The following is a 27,220-nucleotide window of genomic DNA, read 5'->3' on the forward strand; positions in this document are numbered from 1 at the left end:
TTTGTCTGAGTCTTCTATCAAAAGTTACAGCTATTTATATGAAGTTGTACAAAATAGCTTTCTTTCGCCAAGACAGTGCGTTTCTCACTGTTACATGCATTTGAATGGGGAACTCCACCGAAACAAAGTATAGGTTTTCATTATGTGAATAACTTGGAAATCTTAGCTCAAACAGCTGCAAAACCTGTTTTCCCAGCACGGGAACCTTGAGTTCTATAAGATAAAGCCATAAACATGTTTGTCTGAGTCTTCTATCAAAAGTTACAGCTATTTATATGAAGTTGTACAAAAACGCTTTCTTTCGCCAAGACAGTGCGTTTCTCACTGTTACATTCATTTGAATGGGGAACTCGACCGAAACAAAGTATAGGTTTTCATTATGTGAATAACTTGAAAATCTTAGCTCAAACAGCTGCAAAACCTGTTTGCCCAGCACGGGAACCTTGAGTTCTATAAGATAAAGCCATAAACATGTGTATCCGAGTCTTCTATCAAAAGTTACAGCTATTTATATGAAGTTGTACAAAATAGCTTTCTTTCGCCAAGACAGTGCGTTTCTCACTGTTACATGCATTTGAATGGGGAACTCGACTGAAACAAAGTATAGGTTTTCATTATGTGAATAACTTGGAAATCTTAGCTCAAACAGCTGCAAAACCTGTTTTCCCAGCACGGGAACCTTGAGTTCTATAAGATAAAGCCATAAACATGTGTATCCGAGTCTTCTATCAAAAGTTACAGCTATTTATATGAAGTTGTACAAAATAGCTTTCTTTCGCCAAGACAGTGCGTTTCTCACTGTTACATGCATTTGAATGGGGAACTCGACCGAAACAAAGTATAGGTTTTCATTACGTGAATAACTTGGAAATCTTAGCTCAAACAGCTGCAAAACCTGTTTTCCCAGCACGGAGACCTTGAGTTCTATAAGATAAAGCCATAAACATGTTTGTCTGAGTCTTCTATCAAAAGTTACAGCTATTTATATGAAGTTGTACAAAAACGCTTTCTTTCGCCAAGACAGTGCGTTTCTCACTGTTACATGCATTTGAATGGGGAACTCGACCGAAACAAAGTATAGGTTTTCATTATGTGAATAACTTGGAAATCTTAGCTCAAACAGCTGCAAAACCTGTTTTCCCAGCACGGAGACCTTGAGTTCTATAAGATAAAGCCATAAACATGTGTATCCGAGTCTTCTATCAAAAGTTACAGCTATTTATATGAAGTTGTACAAAAACGCTTTCTTTCGCCAAGACAGTGCGTTTCTCACTGTTACATGCATTTGAATGGGGAACTCCACCGAAACAAAGTATAGGTTTTCACTATGTGAATAACTTGGAAATCTTAGCTCAAACAGCTGCAAAACCTGTTTGCCCAGCCGGGAACCTTGAGTTCTATAAGATAAAGCCATAAACATGTGTATCCGAGTCTTCTATCAAAAGTTACAGCTATTTATATGAAGTTGTACAAAATAGCTTTCTTTCGCCAAGACAGTGCGTTTCTCACTGTTACATGCATTTGAATGGGGAACTCGACCGAAACAAAGTATAGGTTTTCATTACGTGAATAACTTGGAAATCTTAGCTCAAACAGCTGCAAAACCTGTTTTCCCAGCACGGAGACCTTGAGTTCTATAAGATAAAGCCATAAACATGTGTATCCGAGTCTTCTATCAAAAGTTACAGCTATTTATATGAAGTTGTACAAAAACGCTTTCTTTCGCCAAGACAGTGCGTTTCTCGCTGTTACATGCATTTGAATGGGGAACTCGACCGAAACAAAGTATAGGTTTTCATTATGTGAATAACTTGGAAATCTTAGCTCAAACAGCTGCAAAACCTGTTTTCCCAGCACGGGAACCTTGAGCTCTATAAGATAAAGCCATAAACATGTGTATCCGAGTCTTCTATCAAAAGTTACAGCTATTCATATGAAGTTGTACAAAAACGCTTTCTTTCGCCAAGACAGTGCGTTTCTCACTGTTACATGCATTTGAATGGGGAACTCGACCGAAACAAAGTATAGGTTTTCATTATGTGAATAACTTGGAAATCTTAGCTCAAACAGCTGCAAAACCTGTTTTCCCAGCACGGAGACCTTGAGTTCTATAAGATAAAGCCATAAACATGTTTGTCTGAGTCTTCTATCAAAAGTTACAGCTATTTATATGAAGTTGTACAAAATAGCTTTCTTTCGCCAAGACAGTGCGTTTCTCACTGTTACATGCATTTGAATGGGGAACTCCACCGAAACAAAGTATAGGTTTTCATTACGTGAATAACTTGGAAATCTTAGCTCAAACAGCTGCAAAACCTGTTTTCCCAGCACGGGAACCTTGAGTTCTATAAGATAAAGCCATAAACATGTTTGTCTGAGTCTTCTATCAAAAGTTACAGCTATTTATATGAAGTTGTACAAAATAGCTTTCTTTCGCCAAGACAGTGCGTTTCTCACTGTTACATGCATTTGAATGGGGAACTCGACCGAAACAAAGTATAGGTTTTCATTATGTGAATAACTTGGAAATCTTAGCTCAAACAGCTGCAAAACCTGTTTTCCCAGCACGGGAACCTTGAGTTCTATAAGATAAAGCCATAAACATGTTTGTCTGAGTCTTCTATCAAAAGTTACAGCTATTTATATGAAGTTGTACAAAATAGCTTTCTTTCGCCAAGACAGTGCGTTTCTCACTGTTACATGCATTTGAATGGGGAACTCGACCGAAACAAAGTATAGGTTTTCATTATGTGAATAACTTGGAAATCTTAGCTCAAACAGCTGCAAAACCTGTTTTCCCAGCACGGGAACCTTGAGTTCTATAAGATAAAGCCATAAACATGTTTGTCTGAGTCTTCTATCAAAAGTTACAGCTATTTATATGAAGTTGTACAAAAACGCTTTCTTTCGCCAAGACAGTGCGTTTCTCACTGTTACATGCATTTGAATGGGGAACTCCACCGAAACAAAGTATAGGTTTTCATTATGTGAATAACTTGGAAATCTTAGCTCAAACAGCTGCAAAACCTGTTTTCCCAGCACGGAGACCTTGAGTTCTATAAGATAAAGCCATAAACATGTTTGTCTGAGTCTTCTATCAAAAGTTACAGCTATTTATATGAAGTTGTACAAAAACGCTTTCTTTCGCCAAGACAGTGCGTTTCTCACTGTTACATTCATTTGAATGGGGAACTCGACCGAAACAAAGTATAGGTTTTCATTATGTGAATAACTTGAAAATCTTAGCTCAAACAGCTGCAAAACGTGTTTGCCCAGCACGGGAACCTTGAGTTCTATAAGATAAAGCCATAAACATGTGTATCCGAGTCTTCTATCAAAAGTTACAGCTATTTATATGAAGTTGTACAAAATAGCTTTCTTTCGCCAAGACAGTGCGTTTCTCACTGTTACATGCATTTGAATGGGGAACTCGACCGAAACAAAGTATAGGTTTTCATTATGTGAATAACTTGAAAATCTTAGCTCAAACAGCTGCAAAACCTGTTTGCCCAGCACGGGAACCTTGAGTTCTATAAGATAAAGCCATAAACATGTGTATCCGAGTCTTCTATCAAAAGTTACAGCTATTTATATGAAGTTGTACAAAATAGCTTTCTTTCGCCAAGACAGTGCGTTTCTCACTGTTACATGCATTTGAATGGGGAACTCGACCGAAACAAAGTATAGGTTTTCATTATGTGAATAACTTGGAAATCTTAGCTCAAACAGCTGCAAAACCTGTTTTCCCAGCACGGAGACCTTGAGTTCTATAAGATAAAGCCATAAACATGTTTGTCTGAGTCTTCTATCAAAAGTTACAGCTATTTATATGAAGTTGTACAAAAACGCTTTCTTTCGCCAAGACAGTGCGTTTCTCACTGTTACATGCATTTGAATGGGGAACTTGACCGAAACAAAGTATAGGTTTTCACTATGTGAATAACTTGGAAATCTTAGCTCAAACAGCTGCAAAACCTGTTTTCCCAGCACGGGAACTTTGAGTTCTATAAGATAAAGCCATAAACATGTGTATCCGAGTCTTCTATCAAAAGTTACAGCTATTTATATGAAGTTGTACAAAAACGCTTTCTTTCGCCAAGACAGTGCGTTTCTCACTGTTACATGCATTTGAATGGGGAACTTGACTGAAACAAAGTATAGGTTTTCATTATGTGAATAACTTGGAAATCTTAGCTCAAACAGCTGCAAAACCTGTTTTCCCAGCACGGGAACCTTGAGTTCTATAAGATAAAGCCATAAACATGTGTATCCGAGTCTTCTATCAAAAGTTACAGCTATTTATATGAAGTTGTACAAAATAGCTTTCTTTCGCCAAGACAGTGCGTTTCTCACTGTTACATGCATTTGAATGGGGAACTCGACCGAAACAAAGTATAGGTTTTCATTACGTGAATAACTTGGAAATCTTAGCTCAAACAGCTGCAAAACCTGTTTTCCCAGCACGGAGACCTTGAGTTCTATAAGATAAAGCCATAAACATGTTTGTCTGAGTCTTCTATCAAAAGTTACAGCTATTTATATGAAGTTGTACAAAATAGCTTTCTTTCGCCAAGACAGTGCGTTTCTCACTGTTACATGCATTTGAATGGGGAACTCGACCGAAACAAAGTATAGGTTTTCATTATGTGAATAACTTGGAAATCTTAGCTCAAACAGCTGCAAAACCTGTTTTCCCAGCACGGGAACCTTGAGTTCTATAAGATAAAGCCATAAACATGTTTGTCTGAGTCTTCTATCAAAAGTTACAGCTATTTATATGAAGTTGTACAAAATAGCTTTCTTTCGCCAAGACAGTGCGTTTCTCACTGTTACATGCATTTGAATGGGGAACTCCACCGAAACAAAGTATAGGTTTTCATTATGTGAATAACTTGAAAATCTTAGCTCAAACAGCTGCAAAACCTGTTTTCCCAGCACGGGAACCTTGAGTTCTATAAGATAAAGCCATAAACATGTTTGTCTGAGTCTTCTATCAAAAGTTACAGCTATTTATATGAAGTTGTACAAAAACGCTTTCTTTCGCCAAGACAGTGCGTTTCTCACTGTTACATGCATTTGAATGGGGAACTCCACCGAAACAAAGTATAGGTTTTCATTATGTGAATAACTTGGAAATCTTAGCTCAAACAGCTGCAAAACCTGTTTTCCCAGCACGGAGACCTTGAGTTCTATAAGATAAAGCCATAAACATGTTTGTCTGAGTCTTCTATCAAAAGTTACAGCTATTTATATGAAGTTGTACAAAAACGCTTTCTTTCGCCAAGACAGTGCGTTTCTCACTGTTACATTCATTTGAATGGGGAACTCGACCGAAACAAAGTATAGGTTTTCATTATGTGAATAACTTGGAAATCTTAGCTCAAACAGCTGCAAAACCTGTTTGCCCAGCACGGAGACCTTGAGTTCTATAAGATAAAGCCATAAACATGTTTGTCTGAGTCTTCTATCAAAAGTTACAGCTATTTATATGAAGTTGTACAAAATAGCTTTCTTTCGCCAAGACAGTGCGTTTCTCACTGTTACATGCATTTGAATGGGGAACTCGACCGAAACAAAGTATAGGTTTTCATTATGTGAATAACTTGAAAATCTTAGCTCAAACAGCTGCAAAACCTGTTTGCCCAGCACGGGAACCTTGAGTTCTATAAGATAAAGCCATAAACATGTGTATCCGAGTCTTCTATCAAAAGTTACAGCTATTTATATGAAGTTGTACAAAATAGCTTTCTTTCGCCAAGACAGTGCGTTTCTCACTGTTACATGCATTTGAATGGGGAACTCGACCGAAACAAAGTATAGGTTTTCATTATGTGAATAACTTGAAAATCTTAGCTCAAACAGCTGCAAAACCTGTTTGCCCAGCACGGGAACCTTGAGTTCTATAAGATAAAGCCATAAACATGTGTATCCGAGTCTTCTATCAAAAGTTACAGCTATTTATATGAAGTTGTACAAAATAGCTTTCTTTCGCCAAGACAGTGCGTTTCTCACTGTTACATGCATTTGAATGGGGAACTCGACCGAAACAAAGTATAAGTTTTCATTATGTGAATAACTTGGAAATCTTAGCTCAAACAGCTGCAAAACCTGTTTGCCCAGCACGGAGACCTTGAGTTCTATAAGATAAAGCCATAAACATGTTTGTCTGAGTCTTCTATCAAAAGTTACAGCTATTTATATGAAGTTGTACAAAATAGCTTTCTTTCGCCAAGACAGTGCGTTTCTCACTGTTACATGCATTTGAATGGGGAACTCGACCGAAACAAAGTATAGGTTTTCATTATGTGAATAACTTGGAAATCTTAGCTCAAACAGCTGCAAAACCTGTTTTCCCAGCACGGGAACCTTGAGCTCTATAAGATAAAGCCATAAACATGTTTGTCTGAGTCTTCTATCAAAAGTTACAGCTATTTAAATGAAGTTGTACAAAAACTCTTTCTTTCGCCAAGACAGTGCGTTTCTCACTGTTACATGCATTTGAATGGGGAACTCGACCGAAACAAAGTATAGGTTTTCATTATGTGAATAACTTGGAAATCTTAGCTCAAACAGCTGCAAAACCTGTTGTGGCGGAGGCGTGGCCCCGGGCGCAGCTGCAGGGGAGGAGTGGAGCGGAAGGCTCAACGGGGCGGCGCCGCGAGGCTGGTAAGAACAGCTGATATAGTTTATGGACTAATGATGGTCTCCTCCGCTGTGTTTATAGTGAGACGAGGAGGAGCGGCCAAGGGAGATCAGCTGGGCTCGAGCTGTCAGACGGTGCGACTGAGTCAGCTGTCAAAATACAAATATATCAATAAACGAGGAAGTTGGCTATACCTGCCTGTGTGTGCGTGTGTCTGTGCTGGGTGTACTCTACAAGTGGTGCCGAAACCCAGGAAGAGTGCCGGTGGGGACATGTCCGACCCACAGGCCACGCCACCCGCCCAGCCTCTGCAATTCTTGGCGCAGATGCTGGCGGAGATGGCGACGATGAGCCGGGATCAGGCGGCCGACCAGCGTGCCCACCTGGCCGCGTTGCGGGAGCAGACGGACCGACAGACGCAAGTTCTGGAACGGCTGGTCGGGGCCGCTGCCGCGCCGAAGCCCTTGCCGCTGTCGGTGTCGGTGCCCCGGATGGGGGACGGGGACGACCCACAAGTTTTTTTGGAGACCTTCCGGGCCACGGCGGAGGCTTGCCAATGGCCGCGGGAGGAGTGGGCTCCGCGGCTGCTCCCCCTGCTGTCTGGGGAGGCACAAACAGCGGCCCTGAGTCTGCCTCCGGCGTCGAGGAGCAGCTTCCCGGACGTGAGCCGGGCGGTAGTGGACAGGCTGGGGCTCACCGCCGAAGACCATCGCCGGCGGTTCCGGGCCTGTCGGCTGGCCACAACAGACCGACCATTCGCCTGGGCCCGGCAGCTGCGCGACGCGGCGGTTCGCTGGCTGCAACCGGGAACATCGGAGGGCGAGACGAAGCTGGTGGACAAGGTGGTGCTGGAACAGTTCACGGAGGGATTGCCAGCGGAGACGGCGAGATGGGTCCGGTGCCACCGGCCCGCAAGCCTGGAGGTAGCGGTGACGCTAGCGGAAGACCACCTTGCCGCTGGAGCAGGGGAACCCGGGGACGCCGGACGGAGGCCGAACAAACAGGCCCCAGTGCCGGCCCCGAGACGCCGTGTGCCGGCACCAGGGCAGGCAGAGCGGCTGCCGGCGCTGAGCCCCACTAACCCTTTCGCGGCGTTGGTGCCGTCCAGGGCAGCCGAGCCAAGTGGAGCCGCCCCCGAGCCACGGAGAGCAGCACAGACGCCGGGGCCGGAGTGCTGGAAGTGCGGGCAGCCGGGGCACCTGAGGAGGGATTGTCCGCTTATGGAAGTGGGGCAGGTGTTTCGTGTTGCTGGCGCCCCAGCACCCTCCCCCGGTCCAGGAGGGACATACAGTATTCCGGTAAGGACTCGAGGGGGTATACGCCAGGCGTTGGTGGACACGGGCTGCACGCAGACCCTCGTACACCAAAGCTTGGTTCGCCCCGGGGCATTGCTGGAGGCAGAATGGGTGGAGGTGAGGTGTGTGCATGGTGACGTTCACAGGTATCCCATTGTGCCGCTGTTATTAAAGTATAAGGGCAAAACGCATAGAGTAACGGCGGCGGTTAGCCCGCGCCTGTCGCACCCCCTGATTCTGGGTACCAATTGGCCGGGGTTTCATCAGCTACTGGGGCAGTACGCGGGGGTGCGATCACGACCGGAAGCGGGGTGTAGCGTGTGCGCGGCATTCAGCGGTGACGCGGGGTCGTCCGACACCGACTCCGGGGGGGAGGAGCTGGCGGGTCCCTCACGGGACGTCCCGCCGGCCCCGGAAGTGTCCCCCATGGGCGATTTCCCACTGGAGCAGTCTCGTGACGGCACCCTACGCTCAGCCTTTGACCAAGTGATGGCTATTGATGGTCACGTGGTGCGCCCTGAGGCCGCGCAGACCTACCCGCGTTTCGTCGTATTAAACGACCGATTATATCGAGTGAGTCGTGACACTCAGACAGAGGAAACACACACCCAGTTGTTGGTGCCGCAGGGCCGCCGGGAAACGCTTTTCCAGGCGGCCCACTATAACCCCATGGCAGGGCATATGGGCTATGAGAAAACTCTAGAGCGAATAACGGCCCGATTTTATTGGCCGGGCATCCGAGCGGATGTGCGCCGCTGGTGCGCGTCCTGCCCGGACTGCCAACTTGTTAACCAGCCGGCCATACCGAAGGCGCCGCTGCGCCCTCTCCCCCTCATTGAGGTCCCGTTTGAGCGCATCGGCATGGACCTCATCGGGCCGTTTCACCGGAGTGCACGCGGCTACCGCTTTGTGTTAGTCCTGGTGGATTACGCAACGCGGTACCCGGAAGCAGTTCCGCTGCGCACCATCTCTGCAAAGAGTGTGGCGCAGGCACTGTTTCAGGTCATCTCCCGAGTCGGAATCCCGAAAGAGATACTGACTGACCAGGGCACGTCGTTTATGTCTCGTACACTGCGGGAACTGTACGAATTACTGGGCATTAAATCTATTCGGACCAGCGTCTACCACCCGCAGACTGATGGGCTGGTGGAGCGGCTGAATAAGACTTTAAAGTCCATGATTCGGAAGTTCATTAACGAGGATGAACGCAATTGGGATCACTGGCTAGACCCTCTGTTATTCGCAGTGCGGGAGGTGCCCCAGGCCTCCACGGGATTTTCTCCCTTTGAACTGCTGTTCGGCAGGAGGCCACGTGGGGTGCTCGACCTGATTAAAGAAAGCTGGGAGGACGGTCCGAGCCCCGCCAAAAATGAGATTCAGTACGTGTTGGACCTGAGAGCAAAACTCCACACTTTGGGGAGGTTGTCACGGGAGAATTTGCTCCAGGCTCAGCAGCGTCAGCAACGCCTGTATGACAGAGGGGCTAGGCTCAGGCAATTTTCACCGGGAGATAAAGTGCTTGTGTTACTCCCTACCTCCAGCTCGAAGTTGCTCGCCAAGTGGCAAGGACCCTTTGTGGTCACACGGCGAGTCGAGGACGTGGACTATGAGGTCGCTCGGTCGGACAGGGGAGGAGCCACGCAGATTTATCACCTCAATCTCCTCAAACTGTGGCGAGAGGTTGAAACCGCTTCTCTGGTGAGCTTGGTGAAGGAGAGAGATGAGTTGGGGCCGGAGGTGCCAAATTCTATCGTTCCCGCCTCCCTCCCTTGTGATGACCATCTCACACAGGCCCAGAGAGCGGATGTTGTCGCGTTGCAACAGCGTTTTGCGGACGTGTTCTCCCCCCTGCCCGGCCGGACGTCCCTCATCGAGCACCATTTCGTGACGCAGCCTGGCGTGACGGTGCGTTCACGGCCCTACAGGCTCCCGGAGCACAAGCGAAAAATCGTGCAGAGGGAATTGGCGGAAATGCTAAGGATGGGAGTAATAGAAGAGTCGCACAGCGCCTGGTGTAGCCCCATCGTTCTGGTGGCGAAGAAGGATGGGTCTATCCGGTTCTGTGTCGACTATCGCAGGGTGAACGAAGTGTCACGCTTTGATGCCTACCCCATGCCTCGGGTCGACGAGCTCCTGGACCGGTTGGGCACGGCCCGCTTTTTCACGACACTGGACTTAACCAAGGGCTATTGGCAGATTCCCTTGTCTGCCGAGGCCAGGGAGAAAACGGCCTTCTCCACTCCGTACGGTTTGTACCAGTTCGTGACACTTCCGTTCGGCCTGTTCGGGGCCCCGGCCACTTTCCAGCGTCTCATGGACCGGGTACTGCGTCCGCACGCAGCGTATGCTGCCGCCTACCTGGATGACGTGATCATCCACAGCGACACCTGGGCGGAGCATGTGCTGCGGGTGGCCGCGGTCCTGGAGTCCCTGAGGGGGGCGGGGCTCACGGCCAATCCGAAGAAGTGCGCGGTTGGACGGAGGGAGGTGCAGTATCTGGGGTACCACCTGGGGGGCGGGCAGGTGCGTCCACAGGTGGAGAAGACGGCGGCTATCGCATCCTGCCCGCGCCCCAGGACGAAAAAGGAGGTGAGACGGTTCTTGGGGTTGGCGGGTTACTATCGTCGCTTTGTGCCGGGGTTTGCGCAGCTAACCAGCCCCCTGACCGATCTCACTCGAAAGGGTGCCCCGGATCTGGTCCAGTGGACGGGGCCGTGCCAGGCGGCGTTTGTGCAGGCGAAAAAGGCTCTCTGTGGGGAGCCGCTGCTTCACACTCCTAACTTTTCCCTCCCTTTTGTTCTGCAGACTGACGCCTCGGACAGAGGGCTGGGAGCCGTTTTGTCCCAGCAGGTAAGGGGGGCCGACCGCCCTGTCCTATACATCAGCCGGAAGCTGGCAGAGCGCGAGCGCCGGTACAGCACCGTGGAGAAGGAGTGCCTGGCCATCCGGTGGGCGGTCGGCTCCCTGCGCTATTACCTCCTGGGACGCTCATTCACCCTCTGTTCGGACCACGCCCCGCTGCAGTGGCTCCACCGCATGAAGGATGCCAACGCCCGGATCACCCGGTGGTATCTGGCGTTGCAGCCCTTTAAGTTCAAGGTGATCCATAGGCCGGGGGCGCAGATGGCAGTGGCCGATTTCCTCTCTCGCTCGCGGGGGGGGGAGTTGGCTCGGCCGGACGGCTCCCCGGCCTCGAACGGGCGGTGGGGGTGTGTGGCGGAGGCGTGGCCCCGGGCGCAGCTGCAGGGGAGGAGTGGAGCGGAAGGCTCAACGGGGCGGCGCCGCGAGGCTGGTAAGAACAGCTGATATAGTTTATGGACTAATGATGGTCTCCTCCGCTGTGTTTATAGTGAGACGAGGAGGAGCGGCCAAGGGAGATCAGCTGGGCTCGAGCTGTCAGACGGTGCGACTGAGTCAGCTGTCAAAATACAAATATATCAATAAACGAGGAAGTTGGCTATACCTGCCTGTGTGTGCGTGTGTCTGTGCTGGGTGTACTCTACACCTGTTTTCCCAGCACGGAGACCTTGAGTTCTATAAGATAAAGCCATAAACATGTTTGTCTGAGTCTTCTATCAAAAGTTACAGCTATTTATATGAAGTTGTACAAAAACGCTTTCTTTCGCCAAGACAGTGCGTTTCTCACTGTTACATGCATTTGAATGGGGAACTTGACCGAAACAAAGTATAGGTTTTCACTATGTGAATAACTTGGAAATCTTAGCTCAAACAGCTGCAAAACCTGGTTTCCCAGCACGGAGACCTTGAGTTCTATAAGATAAAGCCATAAACATGTTTGTCTGAGTCTTCTATCAAAAGTTACAGCTATTTATATGAAGTTGTACAAAAACGCTTTCTTTCGCCAAGACAGTGCGTTTCTCACTGTTACATGCATTTGAATGGGGAACTTGACCGAAACAAAGTATAGGTTTTCACTATGTGAATAACTTGGAAATCTTAGCTCAAACAGCTGCAAAACCTGTTTTCCCAGCACGGGAACTTTGAGTTCTATAAGATAAAGCCATAAACATGTGTATCCGAGTCTTCTATCAAAAGTTACAGCTATTTATATGAAGTTGTACAAAAACGCTTTCTTTCGCCAAGACAGTGCGTTTCTCACTGTTACATGCATTTGAATGGGGAACTCGACTGAAACAAAGTATAGGTTTTCATTATGTGAATAACTTGGAAATCTTAGCTCAAACAGCTGCAAAACCTGTTTTCCCAGCACGGGAACCTTGAGTTCTATAAGATAAAGCCATAAACATGTGTATCCGAGTCTTCTATCAAAAGTTACAGCTATTTCTATGAAGTTGTACAAAATAGCTTTCTTTCGCCAAGACAGTGCGTTTCTCACTGTTACATGCATTTGAATGGGGAACTCGACCGAAACAAAGTATAGGTTTTCATTACGTGAATAACTTGGAAATCTTAGCTCAAACAGCTGCAAAACCTGTTTTCCCAGCACGGAGACCTTGAGTTCTATAAGATAAAGCCATAAACATGTTTGTCTGAGTCTTCTATCAAAAGTTACAGCTATTTATATGAAGTTGTACAAAATAGCTTTCTTTCGCCAAGACAGTGCGTTTCTCACTGTTACATGCATTTGAATGGGGAACTCCACCGAAACAAAGTATAGGTTTTCATTATGTGAATAACTTGGAAATCTTAGCTCAAACAGCTGCAAAACCTGTTTTCCCAGCACGGGAACCTTGAGTTCTATAAGATAAAGCCATAAACATGTTTGTCTGAGTCTTCTATCAAAAGTTACAGCTATTTCTATGAAGTTGTACAAAAACGTTTTCTTTCGCCAAGACAGTGCGTTTCTCACTGTTACATGCATTTGAATGGGGAACTCGACCGAAACAAAGTATAGGTTTTCATTATGTGAATAACTTGGAAATCTTAGCTCAAACAGCTGCAAAACCTGTTTTCCCAGCACGGGAACCTTGAGTTCTATAAGATAAAGCCATAAACATGTGTATCCGAGTCTTCTATCAAAAGTTACAGCTATTTATATGAAGTTGTACAAAAACGCTTTCTTTCGCCAAGACAGTGCGTTTCTCACTGTTACATGCATTTGAATGGGGAACTCGACCGAAACAAAGTATAGGTTTTCACTATGTGAATAACTTGGAAATCTTAGCTCAAACAGCTGCAAAACCTGTTTGCCCAGCACGGGAACCTTGAGTTCTATAAGATAAAGCCATAAACATGTGTATCCGAGTCTTCTATCAAAAGTTACAGCTATTTATATGAAGTTGTACAAAATAGCTTTCTTTCGCCAAGACAGTGCGTTTCTCACTGTTACATGCATTTGAATGGGGAACTCGACCGAAACAAAGTATAGGTTTTCATTACGTGAATAACTTGGAAATCTTAGCTCAAACAGCTGCAAAACCTGTTTTCCCAGCACGGAGACCTTGAGTTCTATAAGATAAAGCCATAAACATGTGTATCCGAGTCTTCTATCAAAAGTTACAGCTATTTATATGAAGTTGTACAAAAACGCTTTCTTTCGCCAAGACAGTGCGTTTCTCACTGTTACATGCATTTGAATGGGGAACTCGACCGAAACAAAGTATAGGTTTTCATTATGTGAATAACTTGGAAATCTTAGCTCAAACAGCTGCAAAACCTGTTTTCCCAGCACGGGAACCTTGAGCTCTATAAGATAAAGCCATAAACATGTGTATCCGAGTCTTCTATCAAAAGTTACAGCTATTCATATGAAGTTGTACAAAAACGCTTTCTTTCGCCAAGACAGTGCGTTTCTCACTGTTACATGCATTTGAATGGGGAACTCGACCGAAACAAAGTATAGGTTTTCATTATGTGAATAACTTGGAAATCTTAGCTCAAACAGCTGCAAAACCTGTTTTCCCAGCACGGAGACCTTGAGTTCTATAAGATAAAGCCATAAACATGTTTGTCTGAGTCTTCTATCAAAAGTTACAGCTATTTATATGAAGTTGTACAAAATAGCTTTCTTTCGCCAAGACAGTGCGTTTCTCACTGTTACATGCATTTGAATGGGGAACTCCACCGAAACAAAGTATAGGTTTTCATTATGTGAATAACTTGGAAATCTTAGCTCAAACAGCTGCAAAACCTGTTTTCCCAGCACGGGAACCTTGAGTTCTATAAGATAAAGCCATAAACATGTTTGTCTGAGTCTTCTATCAAAAGTTACAGCTATTTATATGAAGTTGTACAAAATAGCTTTCTTTCGCCAAGACAGTGCGTTTCTCACTGTTACATGCATTTGAATGGGGAACTCGACCGAAACAAAGTATAGGTTTTCATTATGTGAATAACTTGGAAATCTTAGCTCAAACAGCTGCAAAACCTGTTTTCCCAGCACGGGAACCTTGAGTTCTATAAGATAAAGCCATAAACATGTTTGTCTGAGTCTTCTATCAAAAGTTACAGCTATTTATATGAAGTTGTACAAAATAGCTTTCTTTCGCCAAGACAGTGCGTTTCTCACTGTTACATGCATTTGAATGGGGAACTCGACCGAAACAAAGTATAGGTTTTCATTATGTGAATAACTTGGAAATCTTAGCTCAAACAGCTGCAAAACCTGTTTTCCCAGCACGGGAACCTTGAGTTCTATAAGATAAAGCCATAAACATGTTTGTCTGAGTCTTCTATCAAAAGTTACAGCTATTTATATGAAGTTGTACAAAAACGCTTTCTTTCGCCAAGACAGTGCGTTTCTCACTGTTACATTCATTTGAATGGGGAACTCGACCGAAACAAAGTATAGGTTTTCATTATGTGAATAACTTGAAAATCTTAGCTCAAACAGCTGCAAAACCTGTTTGCCCAGCACGGGAACCTTGAGTTCTATAAGATAAAGCCATAAACATGTGTATCCGAGTCTTCTATCAAAAGTTACAGCTATTTATATGAAGTTGTACAAAATAGCTTTCTTTCGCCAAGACAGTGCGTTTCTCACTGTTACATGCATTTGAATGGGGAACTCGACCGAAACAAAGTATAGGTTTTCATTATGTGAATAACTTGAAAATCTTAGCTCAAACAGCTGCAAAACCTGTTTGCCCAGCACGGGAACCTTGAGTTCTATAAGATAAAGCCATAAACATGTGTATCCGAGTCTTCTATCAAAAGTTACAGCTATTTATATGAAGTTGTACAAAATAGCTTTCTTTCGCCAAGACAGTGCGTTTCTCACTGTTACATGCATTTGAATGGGGAACTCGACCGAAACAAAGTATAGGTTTTCATTATGTGAATAACTTGGAAATCTTAGCTCAAACAGCTGCAAAACCTGTTTTCCCAGCACGGAGACCTTGAGTTCTATAAGATAAAGCCATAAACATGTTTGTCTGAGTCTTCTATCAAAAGTTACAGCTATTTATATGAAGTTGTACAAAAACGCTTTCTTTCGCCAAGACAGTGCGTTTCTCACTGTTACATGCATTTGAATGGGGAACTCGACCGAAACAAAGTATAGGTTTTCATTATGTGAATAACTTGGAAATCTTAGCTCAAACAGCTGCAAAACCTGTTTTCCCAGCACGGAGACCTTGAGTTCTATAAGATAAAGCCATAAACATGTTTGTCTGAGTCTTCTATCAAAAGTTACAGCTATTTATATGAAGTTGTACAAAAACGCTTTCTTTCGCCAAGACAGTGCGTTTCTCACTGTTACATGCATTTGAATGGGGAACTTGACCGAAACAAAGTATAGGTTTTCACTATGTGAATAACTTGGAAATCTTAGCTCAAACAGCTGCAAAACCTGTTTTCCCAGCACGGGAACTTTGAGTTCTATAAGATAAAGCCATAAACATGTGTATCCGAGTCTTCTATCAAAAGTTACAGCTATTTATATGAAGTTGTACAAAAACGCTTTCTTTCGCCAAGACAGTGCGTTTCTCACTGTTACATGCATTTGAATGGGGAACTTGACTGAAACAAAGTATAGGTTTTCATTATGTGAATAACTTGGAAATCTTAGCTCAAACAGCTGCAAAACCTGTTTTCCCAGCACGGGAACCTTGAGTTCTATAAGATAAAGCCATAAACATGTGTATCCGAGTCTTCTATCAAAAGTTACAGCTATTTATATGAAGTTGTACAAAATAGCTTTCTTTCGCCAAGACAGTGCGTTTCTCACTGTTACATGCATTTGAATGGGGAACTCGACCGAAACAAAGTATAGGTTTTCATTACGTGAATAACTTGGAAATCTTAGCTCAAACAGCTGCAAAACCTGTTTTCCCAGCACGGAGACCTTGAGTTCTATAAGATAAAGCCATAAACATGTTTGTCTGAGTCTTCTATCAAAAGTTACAGCTATTTATATGAAGTTGTACAAAATAGCTTTCTTTCGCCAAGACAGTGCGTTTCTCACTGTTACATGCATTTGAATGGGGAACTCCACCGAAACAAAGTATAGGTTTTCATTATGTGAATAACTTGGAAATCTTAGCTCAAACAGCTGCAAAACCTGTTTTCCCAGCACGGGAACCTTGAGTTCTATAAGATAAAGCCATAAACATGTTTGTCTGAGTCTTCTATCAAAAGTTACAGCTATTTATATGAAGTTGTACAAAATAGCTTTCTTTCGCCAAGACAGTGCGTTTCTCACTGTTACATGCATTTGAATGGGGAACTCCACCGAAACAAAGTATAGGTTTTCATTATGTGAATAACTTGGAAATCTTAGCTCAAACAGCTGCAAAACCTGTTTTCCCAGCACGGAGACCTTGAGTTCTATAAGATAAAGCCATAAACATGTTTGTCTGAGTCTTCTATCAAAAGTTACAGCTATTTATATGAAGTTGTACAAAATAGCTTTCTTTCGCCAAGACAGTGCGTTTCTCACTGTTACATGCATTTGAATGGGGAACTCCACCGAAACAAAGTATAGGTTTTCATTATGTGAATAACTTGAAAATCTTAGCTCAAACAGCTGCAAAACCTGTTTGCCCAGCACGGGAACCTTGAGTTCTATAAGATAAAGCCATAAACATGTGTATCCGAGTCTTCTATCAAAAGTTACAGCTATTTATATGAAGTTGTACAAAATAGCTTTCTTTCGCCAAGACAGTGCGTTTCTCACTGTTACATGCATTTGAATGGGGAACTCGACCGAAACAAAGTATAGGTTTTCATTATGTGAATAACTTGGAAATCTTAGCTCAAACAGCTGCAAAACCTGTTTGCCCAGCACGGAGACCTTGAGTTCTATAAGATAAAGCCATAAACATGTGTATCCGAGTCTTCTATCAAAAGTTACAGCTATTTAAATGAAGTTGTACAAAAACGCTTTCTTTCGCCAAGACAGTGCGTTTCTCACTGTTACATGCATTTGAATGGGGAACTCCACCGAAACAAAGTATAGGTTTTCATTATGTGAATAACTTGGAAATCTTAGCTCAAACAGCTGCAAAACCTGTTTTCCCAGCACGGGAACCTTGAGTTCTATAAGATAAAGCCATAAACATGTTTGTCTGAGTCTTCTATCAAAAGTTACAGCTATTTATATGAAGTTGTACAAAATAGCTTTCTTTCGCCAAGACAGTGCGTTTCTCACTGTTACATGCATTTGAATGGGGAACTCGACCGAAACAAAGTATAGGTTTTCATTATGTGAATAACTTGGAAATCTTAGCTCAAACAGCTGCAAAACCTGTTTTCCCAGCACGGGAACCTTGAGTTCTATAAGATAAAGCCATAAACATGTTTGTCTGAGTCTTCTATCAAAAGTTACAGCTATTTATATGAAGTTGTACAAAATAGCTTTCTTTCGCCAAGACAGTGCGTTTCTCACTGTTACATGCATTTGAATGGGGAACTCGACCGAAACAAAGTATAGGTTTTCATTATGTGAATAACTTGGAAATCTTAGCTCAAACAGCTGCAAAACCTGTTTTCCCAGCACGGGAACCTTGAGTTCTATAAGATAAAGCCATAAACATGTTTGTCTGAGTCTTCTATCAAAAGTTACAGCTATTTATATGAAGTTGTACAAAAACGCTTTCTTTCGCCAAGACAGTGCGTTTCTCACTGTTACATGCATTTGAATGGGGAACTCCACCGAAACAAAGTATAGGTTTTCATTATGTGAATAACTTGGAAATCTTAGCTCAAACAGCTGCAAAACCTGTTTTCCCAGCACGGAGACCTTGAGTTCTACAAGATAAAGCCATAAACATGTTTGTCTGAGTCTTCTATCAAAAGTTACAGCTATTTATATGAAGTTGTACAAAAACGCTTTCTTTCGCCAAGACAGTGCGTTTCTCACTGTTACATGCATTTGAATGGGGAACTCCACCGAAACAAAGTATAGGTTTTCATTATGTGAATAACTTGGAAATCTTAGCTCAAACAGCTGCAAAACCTGTTTTCCCAGCACGGAGACCTTGAGTTCTATAAGATAAAGCCATAAACATGTTTGTCTGAGTCTTCTATCAAAAGTTACAGCTATTTATATGAAGTTGTACAAAAACGCTTTCTTTCGCCAAGACAGTGCGTTTCTCACTGTTACATTCATTTGAATGGGGAACTCGACCGAAACAAAGTATAGGTTTTCATTATGTGAATAACTTGAAAATCTTAGCTCAAACAGCTGCAAAACCTGTTTGCCCAGCACGGGAACCTTGAGTTCTATAAGATAAAGCCATAAACATGTGTATCCGAGTCTTCTATCAAAAGTTACAGCTATTTATATGAAGTTGTACAAAATAGCTTTCTTTCGCCAAGACAGTGCGTTTCTCACTGTTACATGCATTTGAATGGGGAACTCGACCGAAACAAAGTATAGGTTTTCATTATGTGAATAACTTGGAAATCTTAGCTCAAACAGCTGCAAAACCTGTTTGCCCAGCACGGAGACCTTGAGTTCTATAAGATAAAGCCATAAACATGTGTATCCGAGTCTTCTATCAAAAGTTACAGCTATTTAAATGAAGTTGTACAAAAACGCTTTCTTTCGCCAAGACAGTGCGTTTCTCACTGTTACATGCATTTGAATGGGGAACTCCACCGAAACAAAGTATAGGTTTTCATTATGTGAATAACTTGGAAATCTTAGCTCAAACAGCTGCAAAACCTGTTTTCCCAGCACGGGAACCTTGAGTTCTATAAGATAAAGCCATAAACATGTTTGTCTGAGTCTTCTATCAAAAGTTACAGCTATTTATATGAAGTTGTACAAAATAGCTTTCTTTCGCCAAGACAGTGCGTTTCTCACTGTTACATGCATTTGAATGGGGAACTCGACCGAAACAAAGTATAGGTTTTCATTATGTGAATAACTTGGAAATCTTAGCTCAAACAGCTGCAAAACCTGTTTTCCCAGCACGGGAACCTTGAGTTCTATAAGATAAAGCCATAAACATGTTTGTCTGAGTCTTCTATCAAAAGTTACAGCTATTTATATGAAGTTGTACAAAATAGCTTTCTTTCGCCAAGACAGTGCGTTTCTCACTGTTACATGCATTTGAATGGGGAACTCGACCGAAACAAAGTATAGGTTTTCATTATGTGAATAACTTGGAAATCTTAGCTCAAACAGCTGCAAAACCTGTTTTCCCAGCACGGGAACCTTGAGTTCTATAAGATAAAGCCATAAACATGTTTGTCTGAGTCTTCTATCAAAAGTTACAGCTATTTATATGAAGTTGTACAAAAACGCTTTCTTTCGCCAAGACAGTGCGTTTCTCACTGTTACATGCATTTGAATGGGGAACTCCACCGAAACAAAGTATAGGTTTTCATTATGTGAATAACTTGGAAATCTTAGCTCAAACAGCTGCAAAACCTGTTTTCCCAGCACGGAGACCTTGAGTTCTACAAGATAAAGCCATAAACATGTTTGTCTGAGTCTTCTATCAAAAGTTACAGCTATTTATATGAAGTTGTACAAAAACGCTTTCTTTCGCCAAGACAGTGCGTTTCTCACTGTTACATTCATTTGAATGGGGAACTCGACTGAAACAAAGTATAGGTTTTCATTATGTGAATAACTTGAAAATCTTAGCTCAAACAGCTGCAAAACCTGTTTGCCCAGCACGGGAACCTTGAGTTCTATAAGATAAAGCCATAAACATGTGTATCCGAGTCTTCTATCAAAAGTTACAGCTATTTATATGAAGTTGTACAAAATAGCTTTCTTTCGCCAAGACAGTGCGTTTCTCACTGTTACATGCATTTGAATGGGGAACTCGACCGAAACAAAGTATAGGTTTTCATTATGTGAATAACTTGAAAATCTTAGCTCAAACAGCTGCAAAACCTGTTTGCCCAGCACGGGAACCTTGAGTTCTATAAGATAAAGCCATAAACATGTGTATCCGAGTCTTCTATCAAAAGTTACAGCTATTTATATGAAGTTGTACAAAATAGCTTTCTTTCGCCAAGACAGTGCGTTTCTCACTGTTACATGCATTTGAATGGGGAACTCGACCGAAACAAAGTATAGGTTTTCATTATGTGAATAACTTGAAAATCTTAGCTCAAACAGCTGCAAAACCTGTTTGCCCAGCACGGGAACCTTGAGTTCTATAAGATAAAGCCATAAACATGTGTATCCGAGTCTTCTATCAAAAGTTACAGCTATTTATATGAAGTTGTACAAAATAGCTTTCTTTCGCCAAGACAGTGCGTTTCTCACTGTTACATGCATTTGAATGGGGAACTCGACCGAAACAAAGTATAAGTTTTCATTATGTGAATAACTTGGAAATCTTAGCTCAAACAGCTGCAAAACCTGTTTGCCCAGCACGGAGACCTTGAGTTCTATAAGATAAAGCCATAAACATGTTTGTCTGAGTCTTCTATCAAAAGTTACAGCTATTTATATGAAGTTGTACAAAATAGCTTTCTTTCGCCAAGACAGTGCGTTTCTCACTGTTACATGCATTTGAATGGGGAACTCGACCGAAACAAAGTATAGGTTTTCATTATGTGAATAACTTGGAAATCTTAGCTCAAACAGCTGCAAAACCTGTTTTCCCAGCACGGGAACCTTGAGCTCTATAAGATAAAGCCATAAACATGTTTGTCTGAGTCTTCTATCAAAAGTTACAGCTATTTAAATGAAGTTGTACAAAAACTCTTTCTTTCGCCAAGACAGTGCGTTTCTCACTGTTACATGCATTTGAATGGGGAACTCGACCGAAACAAAGTATAGGTTTTCATTATGTGAATAACTTGGAAATCTTAGCTCAAACAGCTGCAAAACCTGTTGTGGCGGAGGCGTGGCCCCGGGCGCAGCTGCAGGGGAGGAGTGGAGCGGAAGGCTCAACGGGGCGGCGCCGCGAGGCTGGTAAGAACAGCTGATATAGTTTATGGACTAATGATGGTCTCCTCCGCTGTGTTTATAGTGAGACGAGGAGGAGCGGCCAAGGGAGATCAGCTGGGCTCGAGCTGTCAGACGGTGCGACTGAGTCAGCTGTCAAAATACAAATATATCAATAAACGAGGAAGTTGGCTATACCTGCCTGTGTGTGCGTGTGTCTGTGCTGGGTGTACTCTACAAGTGGTGCCGAAACCCAGGAAGAGTGCCGGTGGGGACATGTCCGACCCACAGGCCACGCCACCCGCCCAGCCTCTGCAATTCTTGGCGCAGATGCTGGCGGAGATGGCGACGATGAGCCGGGATCAGGCGGCCGACCAGCGTGCCCACCTGGCCGCGTTGCGGGAGCAGACGGACCGACAGACGCAAGTTCTGGAACGGCTGGTCGGGGCCGCTGCCGCGCCGAAGCCCTTGCCGCTGTCGGTGTCGGTGCCCCGGATGGGGGACGGGGACGACCCACAAGTTTTTTTGGAGACCTTCCGGGCCACGGCGGAGGCTTGCCAATGGCCGCGGGAGGAGTGGGCTCCGCGGCTGCTCCCCCTGCTGTCTGGGGAGGCACAAACAGCGGCCCTGAGTCTGCCTCCGGCGTCGAGGAGCAGCTTCCCGGACGTGAGCCGGGCGGTAGTGGACAGGCTGGGGCTCACCGCCGAAGACCATCGCCGGCGGTTCCGGGCCTGTCGGCTGGCCACAACAGACCGACCATTCGCCTGGGCCCGGCAGCTGCGCGACGCGGCGGTTCGCTGGCTGCAACCGGGAACATCGGAGGGCGAGACGAAGCTGGTGGACAAGGTGGTGCTGGAACAGTTCACGGAGGGATTGCCAGCGGAGACGGCGAGATGGGTCCGGTGCCACCGGCCCGCAAGCCTGGAGGTAGCGGTGACGCTAGCGGAAGACCACCTTGCCGCTGGAGCAGGGGAACCCGGGGACGCCGGACGGAGGCCGAACAAACAGGCCCCAGTGCCGGCCCCGAGACGCCGTGTGCCGGCACCAGGGCAGGCAGAGCGGCTGCCGGCGCTGAGCCCCACTAACCCTTTCGCGGCGTTGGTGCCGTCCAGGGCAGCCGAGCCAAGTGGAGCCGCCCCCGAGCCACGGAGAGCAGCACAGACGCCGGGGCCGGAGTGCTGGAAGTGCGGGCAGCCGGGGCACCTGAGGAGGGATTGTCCGCTTATGGAAGTGGGGCAGGTGTTTCGTGTTGCTGGCGCCCCAGCACCCTCCCCCGGTCCAGGAGGGACATACAGTATTCCGGTAAGGACTCGAGGGGGTATACGCCAGGCGTTGGTGGACACGGGCTGCACGCAGACCCTCGTACACCAAAGCTTGGTTCGCCCCGGGGCATTGCTGGAGGCAGAATGGGTGGAGGTGAGGTGTGTGCATGGTGACGTTCACAGGTATCCCATTGTGCCGCTGTTATTAAAGTATAAGGGCAAAACGCATAGAGTAACGGCGGCGGTTAGCCCGCGCCTGTCGCACCCCCTGATTCTGGGTACCAATTGGCCGGGGTTTCATCAGCTACTGGGGCAGTACGCGGGGGTGCGATCACGACCGGAAGCGGGGTGTAGCGTGTGCGCGGCATTCAGCGGTGACGCGGGGTCGTCCGACACCGACTCCGGGGGGGAGGAGCTGGCGGGTCCCTCACGGGACGTCCCGCCGGCCCCGGAAGTGTCCCCCATGGGCGATTTCCCACTGGAGCAGTCTCGTGACGGCACCCTACGCTCAGCCTTTGACCAAGTGATGGCTATTGATGGTCACGTGGTGCGCCCTGAGGCCGCGCAGACCTACCCGCGTTTCGTCGTATTAAACGACCGATTATATCGAGTGAGTCGTGACACTCAGACAGAGGAAACACACACCCAGTTGTTGGTGCCGCAGGGCCGCCGGGAAACGCTTTTCCAGGCGGCCCACTATAACCCCATGGCAGGGCATATGGGCTATGAGAAAACTCTAGAGCGAATAACGGCCCGATTTTATTGGCCGGGCATCCGAGCGGATGTGCGCCGCTGGTGCGCGTCCTGCCCGGACTGCCAACTTGTTAACCAGCCGGCCATACCGAAGGCGCCGCTGCGCCCTCTCCCCCTCATTGAGGTCCCGTTTGAGCGCATCGGCATGGACCTCATCGGGCCGTTTCACCGGAGTGCACGCGGCTACCGCTTTGTGTTAGTCCTGGTGGATTACGCAACGCGGTACCCGGAAGCAGTTCCGCTGCGCACCATCTCTGCAAAGAGTGTGGCGCAGGCACTGTTTCAGGTCATCTCCCGAGTCGGAATCCCGAAAGAGATACTGACTGACCAGGGCACGTCGTTTATGTCTCGTACACTGCGGGAACTGTACGAATTACTGGGCATTAAATCTATTCGGACCAGCGTCTACCACCCGCAGACTGATGGGCTGGTGGAGCGGCTGAATAAGACTTTAAAGTCCATGATTCGGAAGTTCATTAACGAGGATGAACGCAATTGGGATCACTGGCTAGACCCTCTGTTATTCGCAGTGCGGGAGGTGCCCCAGGCCTCCACGGGATTTTCTCCCTTTGAACTGCTGTTCGGCAGGAGGCCACGTGGGGTGCTCGACCTGATTAAAGAAAGCTGGGAGGACGGTCCGAGCCCCGCCAAAAATGAGATTCAGTACGTGTTGGACCTGAGAGCAAAACTCCACACTTTGGGGAGGTTGTCATGGGAGAATTTGCTCCAGGCTCAGCAGCGTCAGCAACGCCTGTATGACAGAGGGGCTAGGCTCAGGCAATTTTCACCGGGAGATAAAGTGCTTGTGTTACTCCCTACCTCCAGCTCGAAGTTGCTCGCCAAGTGGCAAGGACCCTTTGTGGTCACACGGCGAGTCGAGGACGTGGACTATGAGGTCGCTCGGTCGGACAGGGGAGGAGCCACGCAGATTTATCACCTCAATCTCCTCAAACTGTGGCGAGAGGTTGAAACCGCTTCTCTGGTGAGCTTGGTGAAGGAGAGAGATGAGTTGGGGCCGGAGGTGCCAAATTCTATCGTTCCCGCCTCCCTCCCTTGTGATGACCATCTCACACAGGCCCAGAGAGCGGATGTTGTCGCGTTGCAACAGCGTTTTGCGGACGTGTTCTCCCCCCTGCCCGGCCGGACGTCCCTCATCGAGCACCATTTCGTGACGCAGCCTGGCGTGACGGTGCGTTCACGGCCCTACAGGCTCCCGGAGCACAAGCGAAAAATCGTGCAGAGGGAATTGGCGGAAATGCTGAGGATGGGAGTAATAGAAGAGTCGCACAGCGCCTGGTGTAGCCCCATCGTTCTGGTGGCGAAGAAGGATGGGTCTATCCGGTTCTGTGTCGACTATCGCAGGGTGAACGAAGTGTCACGCTTTGATGCCTACCCCATGCCTCGGGTCGACGAGCTCCTGGACCGGTTGGGCACGGCCCGCTTTTTCACGACACTGGACTTAACCAAGGGCTATTGGCAGATTCCCTTGTCTGCCGAGGCCAGGGAGAAAACGGCCTTCTCCACTCCGTACGGTTTGTACCAGTTCGTGACACTTCCGTTCGGCCTGTTCGGGGCCCCGGCCACTTTCCAGCGTCTCATGGACCGGGTACTGCGTCCGCACGCAGCGTATGCTGCCGCCTACCTGGATGACGTGATCATCCACAGCGACACCTGGGCGGAGCATGTGCTGCGGGTGGCCGCGGTCCTGGAGTCCCTGAGGGGGGCGGGGCTCACGGCCAATCCGAAGAAGTGCGCGGTTGGACGGAGGGAGGTGCAGTATCTGGGGTACCACCTGGGGGGCGGGCAGGTGCGTCCACAGGTGGAGAAGACGGCGGCTATCGCATCCTGCCCGCGCCCCAGGACGAAAAAGGAGGTGAGACGGTTCTTGGGGTTGGCGGGTTACTATCGTCGCTTTGTGCCGGGGTTTGCGCAGCTAACCAGCCCCCTGACCGATCTCACTCGAAAGGGTGCCCCGGATCTGGTCCAGTGGACGGGGCCGTGCCAGGCGGCGTTTGTGCAGGCGAAAAAGGCTCTCTGTGGGGAGCCGCTGCTTCACACTCCTAACTTTTCCCTCCCTTTTGTTCTGCAGACTGACGCCTCGGACAGAGGGCTGGGAGCCGTTTTGTCCCAGCAGGTAAGGGGGGCCGACCGCCCTGTCCTATACATCAGCCGGAAGCTGGCAGAGCGCGAGCGCCGGTACAGCACCGTGGAGAAGGAGTGCCTGGCCATCCGGTGGGCGGTCGGCTCCCTGCGCTATTACCTCCTGGGACGCTCATTCACCCTCTGTTCGGACCACGCCCCGCTGCAGTGGCTCCACCGCATGAAGGATGCCAACGCCCGGATCACCCGGTGGTATCTGGCGTTGCAGCCCTTTAAGTTCAAGGTGATCCATAGGCCGGGGGCGCAGATGGCAGTGGCCGATTTCCTCTCTCGCTCGCGGGGGGGGGAGTTGGCTCGGCCGGACGGCTCCCCGGCCTCGAACGGGCGGTGGGGGTGTGTGGCGGAGGCGTGGCCCCGGGCGCAGCTGCAGGGGAGGAGTGGAGCGGAAGGCTCAACGGGGCGGCGCCGCGAGGCTGGTAAGAACAGCTGATATAGTTTATGGACTAATGATGGTCTCCTCCGCTGTGTTTATAGTGAGACGAGGAGGAGCGGCCAAGGGAGATCAGCTGGGCTCGAGCTGTCAGACGGTGCGACTGAGTCAGCTGTCAAAATACAAATATATCAATAAACGAGGAAGTTGGCTATACCTGCCTGTGTGTGCGTGTGTCTGTGCTGGGTGTACTCTACACCTGTTTTCCCAGCACGGAGACCTTGAGTTCTATAAGATAAAGCCATAAACATGTTTGTCTGAGTCTTCTATCAAAAGTTACAGCTATTTATATGAAGTTGTACAAAAACGCTTTCTTTCGCCAAGACAGTGCGTTTCTCACTGTTACATGCATTTGAATGGGGAACTTGACCGAAACAAAGTATAGGTTTTCACTATGTGAATAACTTGGAAATCTTAGCTCAAACAGCTGCAAAACCTGTTTTCCCAGCACGGAGACCTTGAGTTCTATAAGATAAAGCCATAAACATGTTTGTCTGAGTCTTCTATCAAAAGTTACAGCTATTTATATGAAGTTGTACAAAAACGCTTTCTTTCGCCAAGACAGTGCGTTTCTCACTGTTACATGCATTTGAATGGGGAACTTGACCGAAACAAAGTATAGGTTTTCACTATGTGAATAACTTGGAAATCTTAGCTCAAACAGCTGCAAAACCTGTTTTCCCAGCACGGGAACTTTGAGTTCTATAAGATAAAGCCATAAACATGTGTATCCGAGTCTTCTATCAAAAGTTACAGCTATTTATATGAAGTTGTACAAAAACGCTTTCTTTCGCCAAGACAGTGCGTTTCTCACTGTTACATGCATTTGAATGGGGAACTCGACTGAAACAAAGTATAGGTTTTCATTATGTGAATAACTTGGAAATCTTAGCTCAAACAGCTGCAAAACCTGTTTTCCCAGCACGGGAACCTTGAGTTCTATAAGATAAAGCCATAAACATGTGTATCCGAGTCTTCTATCAAAAGTTACAGCTATTTCTATGAAGTTGTACAAAATAGCTTTCTTTCGCCAAGACAGTGCGTTTCTCACTGTTACATGCATTTGAATGGGGAACTCGACCGAAACAAAGTATAGGTTTTCATTACGTGAATAACTTGGAAATCTTAGCTCAAACAGCTGCAAAACCTGTTTTCCCAGCACGGAGACCTTGAGTTCTATAAGATAAAGCCATAAACATGTTTGTCTGAGTCTTCTATCAAAAGTTACAGCTATTTATATGAAGTTGTACAAAAACGCTTTCTTTCGCCAAGACAGTGCGTTTCTCACTGTTACATTCATTTGAATGGGGAACTCGACCGAAACAAAGTATAGGTTTTCATTATGTGAATAACTTGAAAATCTTAGCTCAAACAGCTGCAAAACCTGTTTGCCCAGCA

At 46.3% G+C, this 27,220-nt stretch overlaps 1 protein-coding gene across 1 annotated transcript; it reads left to right on the forward strand.

Annotated features, from left to right (window-relative positions):
* Nucleotides 1-21,493: 21,493 nt before the first annotated feature.
* LOC309717975 (uncharacterized protein) lies at nucleotides 21,494-25,848 on the forward strand (the record flags this gene model as incomplete). The annotated part of the gene is made up of 2 exons (XM_082552916.1): nucleotides 21,494-25,213; nucleotides 25,262-25,848. 2 exons carry the CDS (start codon nucleotides 21,494-21,496, stop codon nucleotides 25,820-25,822), a joined length of 4,281 nt encoding a protein of 1,426 aa, XP_082409042.1. The 3' UTR covers nucleotides 25,823-25,848.
* Nucleotides 25,849-27,220: the final 1,372 nt, after the last annotated feature.

This window comes from Aulonocara stuartgranti, assembly GCF_965226115.1.
Source record: "Aulonocara stuartgranti genome assembly, chromosome: 11".
Lineage (NCBI taxonomy): Eukaryota > Metazoa > Chordata > Actinopteri > Cichliformes > Cichlidae > Aulonocara > Aulonocara stuartgranti.